At 49.7% G+C, this 22,952-nt stretch overlaps 1 protein-coding gene across 1 annotated transcript in view; it reads left to right on the top strand.

The window, feature by feature from the left end:
* CFAP61 (cilia and flagella associated protein 61) overlaps positions 1-17,125 on the top strand; it is a 297,694-nt gene extending 280,569 nt beyond the window's left edge. Inside the window, exon 25 of the mRNA XM_060253782.1 lies at positions 16,718-17,125. Coding sequence (XP_060109765.1) covers positions 16,718-16,918 — 201 coding nt within the window. The 3' untranslated portion in view covers positions 16,919-17,125. The remainder of the gene's footprint in view (positions 1-16,717) is intronic.
* The last annotated feature ends 5,827 nt before the right edge of the window (positions 17,126-22,952 follow it).

The following is a 22,952-nucleotide window of genomic DNA, read 5'->3' as shown; positions in this document are numbered from 1 at the left end:
CCAGCAAGGTAGTCACTTTTTCAAAAAAAGAGATTTGACATTACTTGTTCTTGAGAAAACCATGCTGGCTCTTAGTAATCACATCCATTCTTTCTAAATGTTCCAGGACAGACTGTTTGATGATTTGTTCTAAAACCTTTCCAGTTTAGACGTCAAGCTGACGGGTCGGTAGTTACCCGGATCACCTTTTTCCCCCTTGTTGAAGATGGGACAACATTCACTCACCTCCAATCTTCCGGCTCCTCTCCTGTTCTCCAAGAATTCTCAAAATAATAGCCAGAAATCACATCCCAAGCTCTTTTAGAACCCTTGGGTGCAATTCATCTGGTGCTGAGAACTTAGTTTCATTTAAAGAAACTAGGTGTTTATGTTCTACCCCTATGCTGATCCTAAGTTGGAACTTCATACCCTCCTTATATGTTGTTTTTGCCATGTTGAGTACCGCTTCCCTCAGAAGAGAAGACTGAGGAAAAGTAGGCAGTTCTACCCTCTCTTCATTATCTGTTACAATTTTACTTTCTTGTCCTCGCAATGGGCCTACCATGCCCTTGCTCTTTTTCTTACTCTGAACATAAGAAAATAACTTGTTTTTTGTTGTTTTTAGCATCTTTGGCCAGCCTAAGCTCAAACTGAGCTTTAGTTTTCCTAACTTTTTCTCTACAAGCGCTGGTGATTTGTTTAAATTCATCCTTGGTTATAAGGTTCTCCTTCCAATTCCTAAAAAAGTCTTTTTTTTATTTCTCAGGTCTTTAGAGAGCTGTTTATGGAGCCACTTTGGCTTCTTTAGGTTTTTTCCATTTTTTCTTCTCATAGGAATCGTCTGTGATTGCACTTTTAGTATTTCGCTTTTAAGAAACTCCCACCCCTCCTGAACCCCCTTCCTCCTAAGTATTTCTGACCATGCGATTTTACCCAGCATAGTTCTAAGTTTATCGACGTTTGCCTTTCTGAAGTCCAACCTATAAGTCTGATTACGTATAGCTTTTCCCTTCCCCAAGACTGTAAATTCCAAAATCACATGGTCACTACTGCCCAGGGTGCCCACTTCTTCAATAATTTCTTCCTTGTTGGCGAGAATCAAATCCAAGATAGCAGATCCCCTGTTTCCTTCTTCACTTTCTGGAAAAGGAAGTTGTCAGCAAGACAAGTCAAGAATCTATTGGACTCTGCCTACCGCATTGGATCTATGTCTTCTCACTTTTAAAATACCCTGGTGATATTCTGGCTACCTTTGCAAACACTCGTACAAGAAAAATGATATTGAAGATGGCATGTTCCTTTTATGCCCTGAATGACTTCCAGCTCCAATTTATAGGTGACACGCTGTCTAAATTGGCTTTGTTTCAAAATGGTCTGGTCGTCATTGGAGGTGATTTTAATCTGATTATAGACCCAAAATGGGATAGATCTTACTTTAAAGTTACCAAACCTGCATATGCCTCATCCCAAATGCGAGATTTGTTGTGACACCATCACTTGTGTGACATTTGGAGACTTCAGAATTAGGGCACCAAAGATTACATATACTACTCCTCTCAACATAATGTTTTCACAAGGATAGATTACTTTTAGTATCCACTTCTCTCATTCCCAATCCAACACAGGCCTTCAAATGTAATCCTACCGCAAAAAGGAGAGAATGTCTTCTACAGTCTGTTTCACAAGGATTTTCAAGAGGCTGGTCACTGAACAAATCTATTTTATTTAAACCGGAGGTCTATCAGAATATAGAATCTGAAATTCAAACCTATTTTGATCACTCTAATTGTGGTGTTGCTGATGATATTGTGTGGGATGCTATGAAGGGGAATGCATCTCCTTCAACGTGGCTTGTAAAAAGAGAAGTCAACAGCTTAGGCAACAGATTCCAGACTCCATTCAAATTCTTGAAACGCAGCATAAACATTCTGACCCTAATAGAATCTACCAAAAACTGTTACTTGAGAGGAAGAAATTTGATTTGGCAGAGACTTAAAAAATATGAAAGAACCTTCTTTTTACGAAACAAAAATATTGGTATGGTCACCTAAAATCCTTAAAACTTCTGTCATGGAAATTGAGAAAGGAAATCACTGACAGACAAATTAACATAATCAGAGACTCTTTCAGGCAAGATTCTATAACTATACAAATTTTGGAAGTCTTTCAGCAGTACTATGAAAAACTCTATACTTCTGATAACCCTGATTCCTAAGAGATTCAAACTTATCTTCAGGAACATATACTACTCAAGAAAATCAGCTTTGATAATAAACTTTTGATGGACTCTCCCATTATCCCCCAGGAAGTTGTTGATGTAATCCAATTACCCAAGCTAAATAAGACTCTTGGAAGGGATGGTTTACTTTCAGAGTTTCAAAAAAAGGCTGCAACTTTAGTAAATCTTACTAAAATATGCAATTTCATCATGGATACTGGTAAACTACCCGATTCTTGGAAGCAGGCAAAAATCTTACTTATACCTAAAAAAGATAAGGACCTCCTAACTATCATATCACTCAATTTCTTTACTTAGTAGTGATTATAAAATGTTTACTTATATCCTCACAAATTGATTGAACCACTTTATTAGTGACTACATTCACACCAATCAAACTGGATTTATCCCCTATAAGGATATAACAGGTAACACTCAAAAAACACTGAACACTATACAGTACTGCCAATATCAACCCTTTGATTCTTATATTGTAGCATTGGATTTTGAGAAAGCCTTTGACAGAGTAGAACCCCTATTTCTAAAACCAGTTATACATGAAATGGGGTTTGACCAAAATTTCTTAGAGCCATGCATGCCTTATACTACTCCCCCAGAGCTCAGCTTCATATCAATGGTGCTGACTCTCCTGATTTTCTTTTAAGCTGTGGAATTTATCAAGGTTGTCTGCTCTCCCCTTTATTATTTGCTATAGTTATTGAACCCCTTGCCACTATGATTCAACAATCTAGTCAGGTAATTCCTTCAAAATCAGTTTGCGGATGACCTATTTCTTTACATATCTGACCCAGTGCATTCCCTTGAATAACTTACTCTGATGCCCACACCATTTGGTTCTCTTTTGGGACTGCCAATTAACCCATCTAAAACTACACTATACCCCACTAAACTGTCAGTATCTACCCAACAATCTATTAAAATGGCCTATGATTTTCATTGGGTCACCAATTACTGGTCTTATCTCAGCATCTGCATCCTATTGCACTTGAAGAAGTTGGTCAAGGTTAACCATAATGAAATCCTGTTAGAAATCACTAAATCACTTAAACATTGGAATCTGGTGAACCTGTCATAGCTACAGAGGATTAACACAATTAATTATTTCATTTTCCCAAATTGTTATATCTCTTTAAAGCTTTGCCTATAGAGCTTACTGCTTCGCAATTGAAGAAATGGCAAAAAATCCTAACACAATTGATTTGGAAATCTCATTCTCAACAGTCCACTCTTTGCAGATCTAAATCTCAGAGTGGCCTGGCTGTTCCTAATATTTTCTCATACTATCAAGCTACTATACTAATGGGTATGCTCAAAATTCTGTATCATAAGCCTTATCTAGAATGGGCTTTCATTGAAGAATCTCATTTTTCTCCCTGTAAATATCAGAAGTTTCTTTGGCTTAAGAAATCTGCTAGGCTCCTGGTAGATTTTGAATCCTTTTGTCTACTGGGATCTAGTACAGTGTTGATTAGCTCCAGATATATCTCCTCTATCAGCTTTTATGGGCCAACCCTGATTTCTCCCAGCCTGACTACCAAGCTCTTTCAGTAAACTTTTTCTCTCTGATATAACCTCGAAAAGGAAAATTCTTTTCCAACAAATTTGAAAAAGAAAGCCTCACTCTCTTTGCCATGATTTGAATACCTTTAGTTACTACATCTCTTGGATAACCCAGAAATCAATGAAATCTAAGGTGTCCACTTTGAACATTTGCTCTTACAATCTAAGCAAAATAACAAAGTCTTGATCTCCAGAATTTATCAAATCTTATTAACTCTGCAGTCTGTTAAATTTCCTCATTATACAGATTGCTGGCACAAAGACTGCAATCTTTCCTTGACGTCTGAGCAATAGGAATCCATCTGGTCATCAGAGGCTTTCCATACTAAGTCCATAAATACCTTTCAGCAAAATTATAAAACGCTGGCTAAATGGTATCCCCTGGTGAAACTTTCTCTTATTGATGTATATTACTCCCCATTGTGTTAGAGGGATTGGGGTTCTGTTGCAAGTTATTTTCATTGTGGGTGAGATTGTGTTACTGTTAAAGCTTTCTGACAAAAGATTTTGCATTTTATTGCTGATCCTACTGTTGTTGTGATTCCTGACAATCGTGTATTAATGTTACTTAACTATTGACACTCTGTTAAATTGCTTCCTCATAAGAGATACTTAAGAATTCTGCTTCTTACTGCAGCAACCCCCCCCCCCCCCAAAAAAAACAACAACCCAGTGATAGTACAAAGCTGGAAAGACTCTAAACTTTTAATCATTGACTTGTGGTTCACCAAAATCTGGGATCATTTGATTATGGATATCTTCAGGTTTAGATCACTCTGACAAGTGTGAATCTTATCAGCGGTTTGTCACTAAATGTTTCCCAATATTAGAGAAAATAGATAAAGAAGCACTATATGTTCACTTCATTAATAGGAATGCAATTTATTGAGAGATTTTATCTCTATGACCATGTATTATAAATCGAAATCCCCTCCTTCTTGCAATTTTGATATAATATTGGATTTGTTCCCTTTGATGTTATTGATTGTTTACATTTTTGTATGATATTCAAATCTTTTGTAATAATCATTATGGTCACTATTTTATTTTTATTATAATGGGGTGGGCGGATCTCCCCAAGAGGGGGTGGAGAGGAAAAGGTGTCAGCGCAGCAACCGTCGCTGTCATAATGCAAAGGTTTGGTGGAACATCTCTGCCTTACAGGCCCCGCAAAACTGTAAAAGATCCCACAGGGCCCTGATGTCTTCTGGCAGAGTGTTTTACCAAGTTGGGGCCAGGACTGAAAAAGTCCTGGTTCTTGTTGAGGACAGCCAGACCTCTTTGGGGCCAGGGATCACCAGCAGATTTCGACCAGTGGGACCCTTCCAAGGACATACTGGAGGAGGGAGTCCCGTCGATATGTCAGTCCCAGACTGCTCAAGGCCTTAAAGGACATAACCAAAACCTTGAATTAACCCGGTACTCAACCAGCAACCAGTGTAGCTGGTGCAGCACAGGTAGAACATGTGCTGTCTGTGGTGTTCTTGTCAGGACTCATGCTGCTGCATTCTGGACCTGTTGGAGCTTCTGGATCAAACTCAAGGTCAGGCCAGCATAGGGCGAGTTACAGTAGTTTAGTCTGGAGGTGACCATCACATGGATTACTGTGGCTAGGTCCGAGCGAGATAGGGGGGGAGCTAGCTACCGGGCTTGATGAAGATGAAAAAATGCCACCTTGGCAATATGCATGACCTGGGCCTCCACTGAAAGCAAGGTATCCAGTGTCACTCCTAAGCTTTTGATGGTAGGCTCTGGTGTTAGTAGCACCCCATCAAGAGTCGGCAGTCTATGCACAAGCTCCAACGCCTCTCCCCACAACCATAGAACTTCTGTTTTTGATGGGTTCAGCTTCAACTTGCTGTTCCTTAGCCAGCCCACCATGGCTTCAGCCAGAGATGGTGGAACTGTAGCCAATTGGTCGTCCAACAGCAAATATAGCTGGGTGTCAGAACTTGTATCTGTTATATATACTGAACTTGGTAATGTTAGCCTGACTGACTCCATATTGTAATTGCATACTAATCCCATGTCCTTGTAGCTAGGCCTGCTAACTAAATGCTTTGCACTTCAAACAAACTGTAACCACTGAAGGGTGACAGATAGCCTCTGGAAAACATCTGCAGGTGTCCTTTGAAGCTAGCCTGCCAGAGCATCACAGCAGGACTCCTTCCTCCTCCATAGAGATAAGGGACCCTGGGAACAGACAACTGTCTCCCCAAGTGTGAGAAATGGTTTTATTGTTTCTGTTACAACCGCATAAAAAATGTATCAATCGCTGAGCCTGTTATCAGAGTCAACTTGTGCCTTCCCTGAACGCAGTTCTCAATAAAGTCTTATACTTTTGCAACAAAGTAATGAGTTTCGTTTGAAGTTCTTCAAGTTCTGACATTTTGACTCTGATCCTTTTTGGAGCTTATCCGAACTGGCAACTTAGCTGAATGGCAGCAAAGGCTCCAGATAACGGAGAGCCCAGCACCCCACCAAGGGAGCGACCGGTCGAGCCCGGAGTTACGGTAGTGAGGCGCAAGGTGAAGGAACCGGCGCATTTCTCCACACTCATCTTTACCCCGAGGAGCTGGAGCCCGCGAAAGTCAACTATGCTCATGGACGCAGCGGACGAACGCTACAAGACGTTGGTGACGGGCACCGGGGCCGAGACCAGGCAAGACCCCGAGAGAGAGGAGGGCCCGATCCCGCGAGGGGAGGATTATGCCCAGGCGCTACGCAACGAGCTGTTCCAGTGGGTGAGAGAGATCCATGATGAGGTCCATGAGAGCCGCGTACAATTCGCCGGGGAGATGCACCGGCAAATGGACGCCATCCAGGAGCAGATCAGGGCGCTACAGGGAGCTGGAGCACCCGGCGGAGGAGCGCCGGCCGGACCGCCCGACGGAGCACCGGGCCAACTGGCAGCGCCGCCCAACGGGGAGACGGGGCAACCAGTGGCACCCGACGGCGGAGTGCCGGGTCAACCGGCGGCCCCGCCTGGAGATGGGGGGGCCCCGCCGGGCCACCAGGAGGGGTCCCTGGAGGCCAGCCAGCGGGACCCCCAGCGGGGCAACCGCCGGCACAACCGGCGGGGCCGCCGCCGGGGCCAGGCCCGGCACCAGCGGGCTCAGCGGCACCGGGCGCTCCAGGAGCCGGAGAGGGGGCGCGGAACCGGGAGCTTCAGATCACCTTCGACGGGGATGCAGAGGAGGTGGAATATTTCACCATCCAATGCAACAACTTCATGACCCACTGGGGAGCGAGTTTCCCGTCGGAGGCAAGCCGGGTGGACCACATAGCCTCTAAAAGGGGCCGCGAGAAAATGGTACGTGGGGCTGTACACCAGGAGGAAGTCAGAGCTGACAACCGTGGCGGAGTTCCTCCAGGCGATGCTGCATCAGTATGGCGACCCGCTAAAAGAGGTGAAGGCCATAGAAGCCCTCCAGAGGATCGAGCAGGGGAACCGCACCATCCGAGAGTACGCCACCGAGTTCATGGCGCACTGCGCCGCGGTGAGAGGCTGGAGCGAGCTGATGAAGTACACCGCGTTTAAGAACGGGCTGAACGCTAACATCCTAGACTGGTGCTACCATCAGGGGAGGCCCGACACCCTGGTAGGTTGGATCCAGCTAGCCGGTGAAGTAGAGACGAACCTGCAACATGTAGGAATTTGCCGCCAGCAGCATCTGGTGAAGAAAGGGGGGAAACCGGGCCCCTCCATCGCCAAACCCGAAGGGAAAAAACCCTCGACGGCTCAACCGCCACCCGGGCCACCAGGTGGGAGGAGGTGCTTCCGATGCGGGGACCCGGGGCACCTAGCCGCTAACTGCCCGGAGAAACCACGGCTCGCAACGCCACCCCCCAAGCCACTCGCGCCAACGCGAAAGAAAGGGGGGGAGAGCAAAGGAGCCCAGTCGGGGCGCCGTCGCCACATCCATGGCGATTGACGAGGATGTTATAATTATCGAGGAGTCGAGTGAAGAGTCCTGGGATCCCGAGCTGGCGGGAAACGACAGCGACCTGCTTTAATGGGTGCCGTGAAGCAGGTCCAAGAAGCGATGGCACCGATGACGGTGAGAATAACCGGGGAGCTATTATTTATGGCCGTGACTTTATTGAACCCTAAATTAAAACGATTTATGCACGCCCGGGCCCTAATAGACTCGGGGTGCACTAGAGACATCATCACCCCTCGCCTAGTAGAGGCGCTAGGGTTGGCCAAGTCCCCCTTGCCCCACCCGATCCAATTCGAGCAGATGGATGGGACGGTGATGAAGGGGGAACCCTGCACCGAGGAGACACAGGCAGTGCTGGTGGGGACGAAAGAACACTGGGGGATAGAAACATTTGTGGTAGCCCCCTCATCCTCATTCGATGTAGTGGTGGGGGCGGGGTGGCTAGCAAGGCATCAGCCCGATATCCAGTGGGAAGCGCAGATCGTCAATTTCCCAGACTGGAGGTGCGAGCACCACCATTGGCGGAGGGAATGGGGCCCCAAGCCCCCGCCGCAAAACGAGAGGCTATGCCTAACCATAGACGAAGTGAAGTCAATCCCCAGAGAGTACCGGGACTTGAAGCGGGCGTTTAGTGAGGAAGAGGCCAACGAGCTACCCCCGCAGCACCCCACTGACTGTGCTATTGAGCTTATCCCCGGGCAAGAGCTACCAAAAGCCAAGCTCTACTCCATGGGGTGGGCGGAGAAAGCGGAACTAAAAAAGTTCATAGACAAAAATCTGAAACGGGGTTTTATTCGCCCCGCCACCGCACCGCACGCGGCCACGGTCCTGTTCCGGAAGAAGAAGGACGGGAGCCTGAGACTTTGTACCGATTTTCGCGGGATAAACGGGATTTCTATGTCCAACGCTTACCCGATCCCGCTCATAAAAGACTTACTTAGCACGGTGGCAGAGGGCAAGGTGTTCACAAAGCTCGACCTCAGGGATACATATTTTAGAGTACGGATCAAGGAGGGAGACGAGTGGAAAACGGCGTTTAACACCCCCATGGGACAGTTCGAATACCTGGTGATGCCGTTCGGACTAAAGGGGGCACTGGGGGTGTTTATGAGCTTTATAAACAAAGTGTTAAGAGGGTACCTGTACAAGGGGGTGGTGGTGTACCTGGATGACATCATTATTTATTTGAAGGACTTAGAATCACATGTACCCCTGGTTAGGAAAGTGCTAACCACATTGTACCAGAACAAACTGTATGCTAAGTTGACCAAGTGCGAGTTCCACCAAACGGAACTAGATTACCTAGGGTTCCGGGTGTCGGGGGAGGGACTGGCAATGGACCCCGCCAAAATTCAAGCGGTGCTGGATTGGGAAGCACCCCAAACCCGACGGTAGCTACAATCTTTCTTGGGGTTCGCAAATTTCTACCGCGGGTTCATAAAGGGGTTCGCCAGGGCTATGTTGCCCCTCACTGAACTCCTCAAAACCAAGGGAAAGGGGGAGGAGGCCAAGAAACCCGGGGCCCGCCTAGACTGGTCGCCCAAATGCCAAGAGGCGTTCGATGAATTAAAGAGGCTGTTCACAAGTGAGCCCGTGCTAGCCCACCCCAACGAGCTTAAGCCGTTCGTGGTGCAATGTGATGCCTCCGACGTCGCCGTTGGGGCAATACTGATGCAAAGGGACGAGGAAGGGGGGTTGAGGCCCTGCGTGTACATCTCCCGCAAATTCTCAAATGAGCAGCGAAACTGGTCAGTGTGGGACAAAGAAGCATTCGCCGTCACCTTCGCCCTGAAAACCTGGCGGTCGTGGCTAGAAGGTGCGCGGGTCCCCTTTGAAATCTGGACCGACCACAAAAACCTAGAAGCGCTGACCGGGCGGCGCAAGCTCACAGCCAAGCAAATCCAGTGGGCGGGGTTTTTTCCCAAATTCGATTTCGTGCTGAGGCACATACCCGGAACCAAAAACTTTTTAGCCGACACCCTCTCTCGCATGCCCCAGCATGAGAGTCAAAGGGAGGAGGTCATAGACTCGCTCATTCCCCCCTCCCAGGTTGCGGGAGGGATCACCACCCGGTCCGGGAAGAAAACGGGAGCCCCGGAACCGAGAGAAAGGGAACGCCTCGTGGCAGAGTCAGAAGCAGAGGGAGGAGAAAGACCCGAGGGCGTGGAAAAGGGAGAGGGCGGACTTTGGTATTACAATGGGAAGATACACGTACCAAAATGCCTAAGGGGGGAGGTCCTGACGCAATGCCACTCCAGCCGCTTGGCGGGGCATTTCGGCTACGTAAAGACATTGCACTTAGTAACACGTCAATTCTGGTGGCCACAAATGAAAAAGGATGTTTCAGAGTTTGTAAGCTCCTGCCCCACTTGTATCATGGCCAAACGAAGGGGGGGGGGGAACCACCTGGGCTCCTCCAACCGTTGCCAACCGCCACAAGACCATGGGCGGTGGTTTCGATGGAGTTTATAGTGGAGCTGCCGCCCTCCCAGGGAAAAACCGTGATCCTAGTGGTAGTAGACACCTTCTCGAAGCAGGCCCACTTCATTCCATGCAAGAGGTTGCCCACGGCTAAGAAGTTGGCCTATTTGTTCTTTCACCACGTGGTCCGCCTTCACTCATTTCCGGATAAGGTGATTAGTGACCGCGGGCCTCAGTTCGTTGCCAACTTCTGGCGGGAGTTCTGTGAAATCACAGGCATGGAACAGGGGCTCAGCTCCGCTTACCACCCGCAGACTGACGGGCAGACTGAGCGGGTGAACGGGCTATTGGAGCAGTACCTCAGGTGCTATGTCAACTACCAACAAACTAACTGGGTGGAGCTCCTGCCCTTTGCGGAGTATGGATACAACAACAGCCTGCATAGCTCCACCAAAACCTCCCCTTTCCAGATCGTCAACGGCTACGAGGGGAGACCCTTCCCCCTCTTGCCGGCGCCGCCTGGAGCCCCGGAACCAACCTCAAGCCAACAATGGTGGGAGGGGATTCGGGAGGGATGGAAGGTGATACAGGACAATTTGAAGAGTGCAAAAGAGGATTATAAGAAACACTTCGATCGAAAACACTCCCCCCAGTGGACTTTTAAAGAAGGGGAAAGCGTATTCCTCTCAACTAAGAACCTTCCCCTCCATCAGACATGTCGGAAACTGGCATACAAGTACCTAGGCCCTTTCAAAATAAAACGGGTGATCAATGAGGTTACCGTGGAATTGGAGCTACCCAAAATGTTTAGTAAGATCCACCCTGTTTTTCATTGCAGCCTTCTTCGCAAAGATCCTGGAGCTACGTCCTGGCACCCTCGCCCTCCAGAGCCACCACCTACTCAAGTGAAGGGCCAGAGCCACCATGAGGTGCAGGAGATCCTAGACTCCAGGGTCCAGCGGGGGGTATTGTACTATCTAATAAGGTGGAAGTACTTCCCCCCTAGCTGTGATGAATGGGTCAAAGCTAGTGATGTGTCAGCCCCGCAACTGCTTAAGAAATTCCACCTACTGTACCCACACAAGCCCCGAGTGAGAGCTTAGGGGGGGCAGTATGTCAGAACTTGTATCTGTTATATATACTGAGCTTGGTAATGTTAGCCTGACTGACTCCATATTGTAATTGCATACTAATCCCATGTCCTTGTAGCTAGGCCTGCTAACTAAATGCTTTGCACTTCAAACAAACTGTAACCGCTGAAGGGTGACAGATAGCCTCTGGAAAACATCTGCAGGTGTCCTTTGAAGCTAGCCTGTCAGAGCATCACAGCAGGACTCCTTCCTCCTCCATAGAGATAAGGGACCCTGGGAACAGACAACTGTCTCCCCGAGTGTGAGAAATGGTTTTATTGTTTCTGTTACAACCGCATTAAAAATGTATCAATCGCTGAGCCTGTTATCAGAGTCAACTTGTGCCTTCCCTGAACGCAGTTCTCAATAAACGTCTTATACTTTTGCAACAAAGTAATGAGTTTTGTTTGAAGTTCTTCAAGTTCTGACAATGGGTGTCATCTGCATATTGATGACATCCCAGCCCAAAGCTCCCTACCAGCTGGGCAAGGAAGCACATATAGACATTGAATAACATTGGGGGAAAGGAGTGCCCCTTGTGGAACCCCACACAAGAGGGGATATCTAGTGGACGCATCCTCACCTTGCACCACCCTCTGTCCTCGACTGTGCAGAAAGGAGGAAAGCCATTGCAAGGCCACCCTGCATATTCCCACTTTGGTGAGGCAGTGTGTCAACAATGCATAGTCAACTATGTCGAATACTGCTGTAAGATCTAACAATAACAGCAGCGCTGACCCACCCTGATCCAGCGACATACGGAGGTCAACCATTACAGCGACCAGGACAATTTCAGTCCCATGACCAGGGCGGAAACCAGAATGGAATGGGTCTAGCACCGATGTGTCCTTCAGAAAGCCCTGAAGCTGCTCGGCTACCACTTTCTCAATTACCTTGCCCAGAAACGGCTAGTTTGAAACTGGGCGGTAATTGGCTGGATCTAAAGTATGCATCGATTACTTTTTTAAGAGTGGTAAGACCACTGCTTCCTTGAGGCCCTCTGGAAGCACCCCTGTCTCCAAGGACAGGTTGATTTCCTTCATAGGGCTCCGGATCCTCTCGTCACCAGCCTTAACCAGCCACGAGGGACACGGGTCAAGTAGGCAAGTGGTGGGCCTAACAGCACTCAGGACTCTGTCAACATCAGAAGAGGAAAGCAGATTGAAAGAGTCAAAAACTGAACCCAAAGACGGCGAAGGGGCCTCCAGTTCACTTACTGTATCAAGATTGGCAGGCAAGTTGTGACGGAGCAACAGGACTTTATCCGCAAAAAACCTCATGAACGCCTCTGAATCAATAGCCGAATTTTTACCAGTATTTGAACCTCTTGGTGTGAGGGATGTTAATGACCGAATTACCCTAAACAATTGAGCTTGGCGTGAATCTGTGGATGCGATGGAGGCTGAGTGGTATTCCCTCTTTGTGGCCTTCACTGCCATCTCATAGGCTTTCGCAAGTGTCCTATGAAATGTTTTGTGTTTTTGAACAGATCTTTATAGCCTGTAATATCTTTTTTTCTTTTCAATAACATTTGTAAAAAAAAAAACGTAATTTTTTTTAACAATTGTCATTCCCATTCTTCTGTATTTGACTTGATCAGTGAGCTGTAAAGTATCAAAAACAAGAACAACATCTGAATAATATCTTTTAAATTATTAGATTGACTGTTCATTGGCTGGGAAATGCACTTTGAGCCCTGAACGAGCAAACCAACTAAATTGGCACAAAACATTGTACAAACTTTCAAGTTCACCAGAACTCTTCATCAGGCTGGATGTTAATAATAATAAAAAAAGACAATAGGGTAGAAGGCAGAATTCTCAGGCCCTGAACTTAAGGTTGGATCTTACAGACATCCTTTGTGAGATGCCAGTAGGCAGTTAGCTTCCAAAAGCTGTTTTAGAATAATTCCCCTTGATGTCAATGCAGGTGAGAAGGATTGATAATGAAAATTAATAGCTGTGTGACTCCCCTCCCCTTTATAATTGTTACCCAGCAGTCATTTAAGTCTGTAGCAACTGATTAATATGAGATGGTAGTCTTTTCCAGCCTTTTCTGTCATTCACTAGGGATTCGAACTCGGTTATTTCTGATTTCAGGGTATCCTCAGGTGGATCTTCTATTTTCTGATCTCTGCTTGTTCTAGACTCTGGTCAGCACAGTATTCAGGTCTGGCTCTCTAGCTAAGCCATCCAAGTGGAGATTTAAGGGAGCGGCAACGACTGCCCTGCTGGGGCTCCCCTGACCCTTGGCCACGGGTGGCGGGCACCGCTTCCCAAATCTCTGCCTGGGATCCAGCCAAGCACCTGCAGCTTTGCTCCAATGGCTTGGCTCAGCCCCAGCCAATGAGGATTTGGCTGCAGGAGGCGACTGGGGCTGCCTTGCTTGGGGACAGAGCTCTCTTGAAGGTGCCCTGTCACTGGGCTAGAGAGTCAGTCAGTAACGTCCTGCCTCTGTATTTGCGCCATCGCCCAGCGGCCCTTGATCACTTCCCTCGGCATTCAGTCAGTGGCTTCACTTGTTCTCTGTGTGTCGTTCTCTGGTAAGTTTACAAAAACAAACAAACACCCTACCATTTGTCTTTGTATTCTGTGGAAGATTTAATTCTAGATGACATTCAGCACTTCTGGCTTCATTTATTTAGTTAATTTGCTTCATTTATATCCTTTCTCCCCAGTGGGGACCCAAGAGCAGCTGACATCCTTCTCTCCTCCTTTTTATCCTCACAACAACTCTGTGAGGTAGGCTGGGCTGGTGGGGGCGTGACTGGCCCCACATCCCCTAGAAAGCTTCCATGGGAGGATCTGAACCTTCAGTCACCACACAGGATATTCTGACACGGCAGGCCTGAGAGTTTGTGCTTAGCTTTTTGTGCAAATATGCAAATGTGTATTTTTTTTCCACTGTTATAGCTAATCTACAGGTTTCAGCCTTGAAGAAATTTATGAATAAATGGCTTTATGCCCAGAATAAATCCCAAAACAAGTTTGCAACAATTATTCTTTGGGATGCTCATCATGCCATGGATCAGATTTAGGAAAGTCATGTGCTGGCCAGTGTAATAGCTTCTTTTTTTAAGATGGCCACACCCTATAACCCCCAAATCTCTCAGATCTGAAATTCAGTGAAATCTGCTTTTCCTTTTTATGGCAAAGCTCTGAGTAAGAAGCTTTGAAACTTAACCCTTCTTCTTAATGTCAGGTTAGGTAGATTAGGAATGAAATGTATGCTTATGTAGGCTGGATTTCTATGTGGCATGTTGATGTTCTGTTTAATAATGTTTTATTTAATCATAGTGGGTTGATTATTTTTAAATAAAAAATTTGAATTATTAGATTGACTGTTCATTGGCTGGGAAATACACTTTGAGCCCGGAACAAACAAATAAACAAAACCCAACATCTCCCTTCGAGACTGACCATGCACAATATTTCCATATACTCGTGTTGTGTCCCAGAGGGCTATTGGAAAGCCCCAGATGGACTGTTTCTGGGCCTTGTCTTTTGCCCTAGTTTTAGGGCAGTCTTGGGGATTTTAGGAGATTTCACTGGCAAAGGAAGCAGGCGGGCCAGCTGCCATGGAAGAAAACTCAGCTACACCGCAGTAATTGCTAAATGGGATGTCCCCCTACAACAAGCTATTGTGTGAATAGCCTTCCAAGTTACAGTTGTTTTAAGCATGTGCAAAAGGGCATTTCTTCGAAAGCAGCCTGACTCTGTTTTAATACTGACAGGATATATAAGCCTCTTAGTCAGTAATCCATGGCCTGAGTGCAAATTCGGTCCATGTGGAAGGGAATATAAATGCACACCTGATTTTTTTTTTAATAAATATTTTTATGTTTTATTGACTCTTGTACAATTGACCGTTACAACATATGAATGTTGGAATTACAAATAACCCTTTCCCCCCCCCATCACCTGATTTTTTTTTTAATGCATACCATTATGGGGTTTACACAGGGCTTTACAAAGCAATGTCAGCCCAAGGGAGCTACTGAGGAAGGGGAAAGGTAGGTTATCCCGCTGGCAGTTTAGGCCCAATTTAAGCTTCACACGTGAAAACAGCCAGAGAGTGAAATTCCCCTTTCCTATGAGGCTGTGATGGACTCTTGTCTGATCAATCTCCCCCTTCCGCTGGCACCAGACCTCCTTGGCCTCTGACGCAGCTCACCAAAGTGAGTTCAGCACATCCCAGCAGCAGAGTGCTTGAGGACCAGCCCGCCTGCCTTCCAGGGAACACAGCTGCCTCTCTGCCTTTGGGGAATCATGGAGGGAGGAGGGAGGCTTTACAGGCTGCCTCTGGCTAAAGGCACAAAGCAATAAATCCCAGGTTGTCTTTTGCCTTAGATCCGGCTCCTCGTTCTAGCGTGGTGGTTTGCCCATCTGTGTGCAAATTTGAATTTCATTTTACTGAATCTATTTATCTGGAGCAGGGGTGTCAAACATGCAGCCCAGGGGCCTAATCAGACCCCCAGAGGGCCCCATCAGGCCACCGAGCAACTGGCTGTCCGATGCTTCCTTTTCCCTCTCTCTTGCTTCCTTCTGCATAACAATTTGCTTTGCAAGGCTTGCTCAATCGCACAGGAGCTATAGAGCAAAACCTGTTTTCTCTACTGGCTGAGGCTCCTCCCTTGGGGAGAAGGGGGGGGGGAGATAGCTTGTTTTGCCAGGCTCTCTCAATCACACTGCAGAGCTACTGAGCCAAGCCTCTCTTCCTTCTAGTTTGGTGTAGTGGCTAAGTGTGTAGTGGCCAGTTTGGTGTAGTGGCTAAGTGTGCAGACTCTTATCTGGGAAAACCGGGTTTGATTCCCCACTCCTCCACTTGCACCTGCTGGAATGGCCTTGGGTCAGCTATAGCTCTGGCAGAGGTTGTCCTTGAAAGGGCAGCTGCTGTGAGAGCCCTCTCAGCCCCACCCACCTCACAGGGTGTCTGTTGTGGGGGAGGAAGGTAAAGGAGATTGTGAGCCGCTCTGAGACTCTTCGGAGTGGAGGGCAGGATATAAATCCAGTATCTTCTTCTTCTTCTTCTATTAGCTGAGGCTCCTCTCTCTCCTGGTCCCCTGGGGAAGAAAGGAAAGCCAGCGTTTCCTTTGGCCAGCTCCCTGGATCCCATGGGAAAGATACAATGAAAACACTTTTAAGGCCAATGAGTGTAATAGCATGTCTAATTTTAAGGCTTTTTCTTTTAAATTATTTCATGTTTTTGTGTCCCTTATAAAGTTTCTCTCTCTGCTACCTGGCATTACCTTTTATGACACGCATGGCCTGGCCTGACAAGGTCTCATGTCCGATCTGGCCCTCACCACAAATGAGTTTGACACCCCTGCTGTGGAGGCTGCCCAGAAAGCCAAGTATTTCCCTTGTGGGTCACGGGGCAGGGGACAAGAAGGGGCAGCAGCTCCTCTGGATGTTCTTCAGGGCATGTCTTCTTTTCCCTTACAGGAGGAAAACTGCCCTTCGATGCAAGAGCTTGTCCGGAAGGTAGTGGATGGTGAGCTGGCTCTGCTCGAGAGGCCAAAGACATACCTCAAGCGATTCTACAAGCAAACCGTCTACAAAAATTTGCTAGAGAAAAGCATCTTGAGTTATCTGAACTATAACAATTACCACCTGCCAATGTTTGCCTGGCCTGGGATTGTTTAGCCTTGGCAGGCTCAATACCGCTCTCCTTCTGCTCCTTGAAACTATAGCAGAGTTTGACTAATTTTTCTCCTTTATTATTATAATAAGTCCATTGGGGAGGTAATTTTCACAGCTGTCCAAGGAGAGAAGATGGAATCTTTATTTCCACAGCCCAGCAGGTGGAGTAGAGCGCCGGTTTTATCATTCAGCCAAAGAACCGTTCAAAACAAAGAACCAAGCCATGGCCATGAAACCAGCAAATTCCTACAGATTGCAAAATGTCCTCAAAATGAATCATTAAAGCTATCTTTGTGAAATGGGCAGCAGCCTCTCTGGCTGATCCGGTCTGCCCCTTTCTGAGCTGTTCCAGCAATGCAGCAGAGAGGTTTCTGGGCCCCGCTGCCTTTAAGCCCTGTGGCCGCTGCAGCTCTTCTGCACCAGGGGCTCCCTCCCAAGTAGAAACCCGACAGATGGCTGCTGAGATTTGCATATTGCATTTTAGCTTTTTAAATTGTTCATTCCAAATGTGAACTTTGAATCTCTGTCTTCCTGGACAGACGGCACATTGTACTGGGGGAGGTCAATTCTCTAAAGTGCTGGCTGGTGACCCAGCAGCTGTGGGGTTAACTCCCTTGCTAGAGGCATCTTAGCAACCAATTACAACTGAACCTGCCCAGTACTCTTCATTTCTGTTTCAGCCAATAAGGAAGGAAAAAAATGATCCGGAGGCGGGAAAGTAAACCGAGATGTTGAATGAATGAAATCTGGGCCACTTCCTGCCAAAACATGATAAGAATGCTGCTAGTTAGTCCACCATCCTGTCTCACACAGGAGGCAACAACAGAGCACAGAGGCTGAGGCCTTCCCTTGATGTTTCCTCTTGATGTACTTATTCAGAGGTTCGCTGCTTCTGAATGTGGAGGTTCCCTTTAGTCACCAAGACCAGTAGCCATTGCTGGACTTCTCTTCAGAGCAGGTGCAGGATGATACCCTAAGTCAAGGGTGGGGAACCTTTTTCCTGCCAAGAGCCATTTGGATATTTATAACATCATTTGCGGGCCATACAAAATCATCAACTTAAAAAAACAGTGCTCCGACAAGGGAGAACAATTCAGGCTGGCAAAATTAATGCAAATAATTGTTTTTCTATTTGAAGTCACATGGGGAGAGCCTAATTCGGCACACACACACTGGCCTGCCCCCCTAGGCAAATGCCTAGGCCCAGGCATATTAGACCACATCTCCTGATATTAGCGTATTAAGTCACACACTCGTTAACATATTAGGCCACACCATCTGGGATAATCATGTGCAAACTGAACTGGTGGTAGTTGGCTCCAGCCTCCCCACCCCTGCCAGCCCTCCCTTCTTCCCTTCAGCTGCTCCCAGCAGACTTTTAAAGGCACCCACATACCCCAGCAGCAGTCCTTCACAATGCCCATGAAGGGGGGGGGGGGGCTTGGTCCAGCAATCCCCGAGAGCCAGACCAAGTGATCTTAAGGGCTGTAAACGGCCCTCAGGCCTGACGTTCCCTACCCCTGCCCTAAGTCAACCACTTGAAAAATGAACTTAGCATATTACCAAGGGAGGCAGTGGAGGGATAACTTTCAAACATGCTCCAAAAAGAAACCTGCATGGGCTCAGGCTTACAAGAGAGTCCCGTCCGCTTCCCAGGAAAACACTTCTGCTCCTGAATTGTAAGTAGATCCAGGTGGGCAGCTGTGTTGGCCTGTAGCAGCAGAACCAAGTTTCAGTCCAGGGGCACCTGAAGACCAACGAAGTTCCATTCCGGGCCCCAGCTTTCATGTGCCACTGGACTCAAACTGTGAATTGTAAGCGTTGTGACAACAGGCAGTGACAGAGGTTTGGCTTCAACTCAGCCAGGGCTGTTGCAGGCCTCAAAAGGGGTGCCTCTCTCATCCTGAGCTGCTGAGAGCTGGGAGTCAACCGAGCCTCTGCAGAGCACCAGCAACACCCTCCCTAGAGGGGGCTGGAGAACTGGCCCTGGTTCAACAGGATGAGGGCCTCGACAGATCTGAGTGGGGGTCCTTTCCCAGGGCTGTTTCCCCCACCCCATCTGCCCCGGTGGGAAGAATTGGGTCTCTGCAGCCAAGCCACTAAAGCAGCCCTGCAGTGGGCCAGGCCCAGCAGTACAAGCTGTCTGCTGGGGCTCTTCAGCCTAGCCTGCCCCTTCCAGGGCGAAGCCCACCAGCAGCTGCTCAGCCAGCGGAAGAGGGGCCTGATAAGACACAGGCAGGGTGGCACCGGGGCCTGCTTCCAAAGGCAGCCACCGTCGCCGGCCTCCTGCTCAGCTTGCCGGGCTCTGCTCTCGATCTTCCTGCTGCCAGCCGGGGATGAAGTGCAACAGAGCTCCTGCCAGCCTGGAGCGATTCATGTACCATCTCGAGCTTGGATGGCTGCAGCCTTTTCCCACCAGGCAGCTGCGTCTGCAAAGCGGAAACGAAAATACTCTTCTTGCCCCAGGGGGAAAAGCGGGGCGGGGGGGCTGTGGAGAGAAAAGCCCTTTAGAGGCCGCTCCAGCAGCTTGGCCCTGGCAACGGGGCTCTTCTCGGAGGAGTTTTGTTCTGCTCTGTTTTGTTCCTGCCGGGGCCAATGAATAGCTGCTGGCGTTTGAGCCCCATCAAGCTGCCTGTCTTTCTCCCTTTCTTTCTTTTTTTGTAATCTTTGCGCTAATAAGGACGGATCAGGAGACGATGTAAAACCAGGCGATCAATATTCAGGCGGGCGTGTGTCAGGAGGGGGAGCCGCCAGCGGGCTCAGTCATGTATGAGAAGCTGTTGATTGTTGTTCTGCTTGAGAGAAGCCACGATAAGGGCCGGCTCGAGTGCGCTTTGCCCAGCGGAGAGGAGGCGGCGGCGCAGCTCTGGCAGCTGTATGCTAATGGCTGCGGCACGGCGGCCTCCCCCATTAAGCGGGGAGCCGGGCGCGGAAGGCACACAATGCTGAGCAAATAGCTGTTCCGGCTGCAGAAATGGGCCACGCGCGCCCTTTGCACGCCGCACACGCCGCCGCCGCCGAGGCCCGCACCAAGGGGGAGGGCCGCGGGGCCTAGCGAGCGGCGAGGCCTGCAGCAAGGGCGGCCCTCGCGGAGTTGGCTTGCCGGGGGGCCCCCGTGGCCGGCTGCGGGGGGCTTGCATGAGCGCGGGAGAAGCGAGGCCACAACTGCTCCAGGGCCAAGCTGCTGGAGCGGCCTCCAAAGGGCTTTTCCTCCCGGGGCAAGAAGAGTATTTTCGTTTCCGCTTTGCAGACGCGGCTGCCTGGGGGGGAAAGGCTGCAGCCGGCCACGCTCGAGAGGGCCGGGCCGGGCCGGGGCGCCAGCAAGCAGCCAGGGCCCCCGTGGGCGAGGCGCTGGGGGGTCTGCGCGGGCGCCGCGGCCTCTGGCTGGCTGGCTGGCTGGGCCGCGCGTGGCTTTTGTTCCCGGCTCTTTTGTGCGGCTCGGCAGGGGCCTCGAGCCAGCAGCCCCGGCAGCTTTATGCTAATGCGGCAGAACAAAGCGGCCCGGAGGTGGAGAGCAGCCCCGCCCCCCCTCCCCGCCCGCGCGCGTGTCTCTCGCGTGGCCCGCCTCGCGCCTCCCGCCCCGCAGGGCTCGGGGGCCGCGGAGGGCGAGCGGGTGCCATCCTCCCGGCGGGGGCGGGGGATCCCCCGGGATGACGGAGCTTCTTCAGACTAGAGGGGCCGGTTCCCCTGGAGGAAACGGGTGCTTTGGAGGGGGACCCCCAGACCGCACTCCCACATCGCCAGGAGTTGGCAGCCCTACACGCCCTTCACAATGGTGTTTATGTGTGTGTGTTGGGGGGGGGACGTGGCAACCCCAGCGTGAAGTAGCCGTGGGATGGGGGGGGGGGGGATGGGGGGATGTTGGGTTCCTTAAACAAAAATCCGGCGCGTCTTTTCCTGCCTCCCCTCCGGAGGCCAGAAGCGAGCTTGGTCCCGGCAAAGGGCCACATCTTGGAGGCTGCGACTGCTGTGCACATATATGAACATATGAAGCTGCCTTCTACTGAATCAGACTCTCCTGGGTCCATCAAAGTCAGTATTGTCTACTCAGACTGGCAGCGGCTCTCCAGGGTCTCAAGCTGAGGCTTTTCATGCCTCTTTGCCTGGACCCTTTTTTGGAGATGCCGGGAATTGAACCTGGGACCTTCTGCTTACCAAGCAGATGCTCTACCACTGAGCCACCGTCCCTCCCCTTAGACATATGAACATATGAAGCTGCCTTATACTGAATCAGACCCTCGGTCTATCCAAGTCAGTTTTGTCTACTCAGACTGGCAGCGGCCCTCCAGGGTCTCAAGCGGAGGTTTTTCCGGCCTATTTGCCTGGACCCTTTTTAGTTGGAGATGCCGGGGATTGAACCTGGGACCTTCTGCTTACCGAGCATTTGCTCTGCCACTGAGCCACTATCCCTCCCCTGCTCTCCAGGGTCTCAAGCGGAGGTTTTTCACGCCTGTTTGCCTGGACCCTTTTTAATTGGAGATGCCAGGGATTGAACCCGGGACCTTCTGCTTCCCAAGCTGATGCTCTACCACTGAGCCACCGTCCCTTCTTCCGTTCTGACCACCGCCGGAGCCCTTGCGGAGAACCCCGCTTTGCATTTGGGCCTGTCACCGGCTCTGCAGGCACAAGTAACTGACGCGCCTCTAAAACCAGCGGGGCTTCGGGCCCCTCTGCTCCAAGCAGGCCTTCAGAATAAGGCTTCCAGCGGCAGGCCTTGGAGGGGCGGAGGCTCACCTTTGCTGCCTGTAGAAATGTGCAGCGGCCCCTGTCATTCCCCCCTCGGTCGAGGCGTGGAGGATCCGCTCCCAGGCAGATGGCAATGAAAGTGGATGTTTAAGTTCCAAGTGTGAAAATCCAACGAGGTCTCTTCATTTGGGGAAAAAAACGAAGGACCAAGCGCTGGTCAATCGGAAGTACGTAGTTTGTAGCCAAGTGCAGGTTTTTCACTTAAATTAGGGTGAGAGGCAAACCTGTGAGAGATTTCTCCGGTATCAGAAGAAAATGTTGGATTTATACGCCGCCCTCCACTCTGAATCTCAGTCTCAGAGAGCGGCTCACCATCTCCTTTCCCTTCCTCCCCCACAACAGACACCCTGTGAGGTGGGTGGGGCTGAGAGGGCTCTCACAGCAGCTGCCCTTTCAAGGACAACCCCTGCCAGAGCTCTGGCTGACCCAAGGCCATTCCAGCAGCTGCAAGTGCAGGAGTGGGGAATCAAACCCGGTTCTCCCAGATCAGAGTCGGCGCCTAACCACCACACCAAACTGGCTCTTTCAAAAGGGAAACCGAACCCAAATAGTCTCCACATAGCTAGGACAGGAGCCCTTCCTTTCGCCGTCCAGGCTTGTGGCTCCGATGCAGAAGAGGAAGCCAGCCGGGTGCAGGAGTCCCCAGCAAGCAGTTGCCAGTCTCCAGGCGAGACCTGGAGATCTCCTAGAAGTACAACTCAGCTGCAATAAAGGACAGAGATCTGTCCCCCGGGAGAAAAGGACTGCTTTGGAGGACAAGCTGTGGGGCATCTCATCCCTCCCCAAGCCCCAGGGACTTCCTGAGAACTGGCAGCCCTCTGCCCCGTCTCCCAGCTTCCCTGAGGGTGAGAAAGGCCCGGCCTTGGGGGGGGGGGGGGGCTCTGTCCCAGCTAATGCCCCCAGGGCTTTCTAAGCCTGCCAAAGGCCCAGCCTCCCTTCTTCTTCCCCCTCCCTCCCTCCTTCCCTCCCCCCTCCCTCTCTTCCTTCTTTCCTCCCTCCCTCCCTCCCTCCCTCCCTCCCTTCCTTCCTTCCTTCCTTCCTTCCTTCCTTCCTTCCTTCCTTCCTTCCTTCCTTCCTTCCTTCCTTCCTTCCTCCCTCCCTCCCTCCTTCCTTTCCTCCCTTCCTCCCCCGGGGAGGCCGCTTCCTTTCGTTTTCACGGCCAGCTCAGTCTTTCGGCCTGAGCCTTTGCTGCCCGTGGCCCTTTCTGCTTGGCGCTTCGTCCCCGGCGGCAGTGGCCCCAGGAGGAGAGAGCGAGCGAGGCAGCGGCCTGCCCGGCTGGTAGAGCCTGTGG

Source organism: Heteronotia binoei, chromosome 14 (genome assembly GCF_032191835.1).
Source record: "Heteronotia binoei isolate CCM8104 ecotype False Entrance Well chromosome 14, APGP_CSIRO_Hbin_v1, whole genome shotgun sequence".
NCBI classification, from domain to species: Eukaryota; Metazoa; Chordata; class Lepidosauria; order Squamata; family Gekkonidae; genus Heteronotia; species Heteronotia binoei.
The sequence above is the reverse complement of the archived record's forward strand: the minus strand, read 5'-3'. Positions and strand labels throughout refer to the sequence as shown.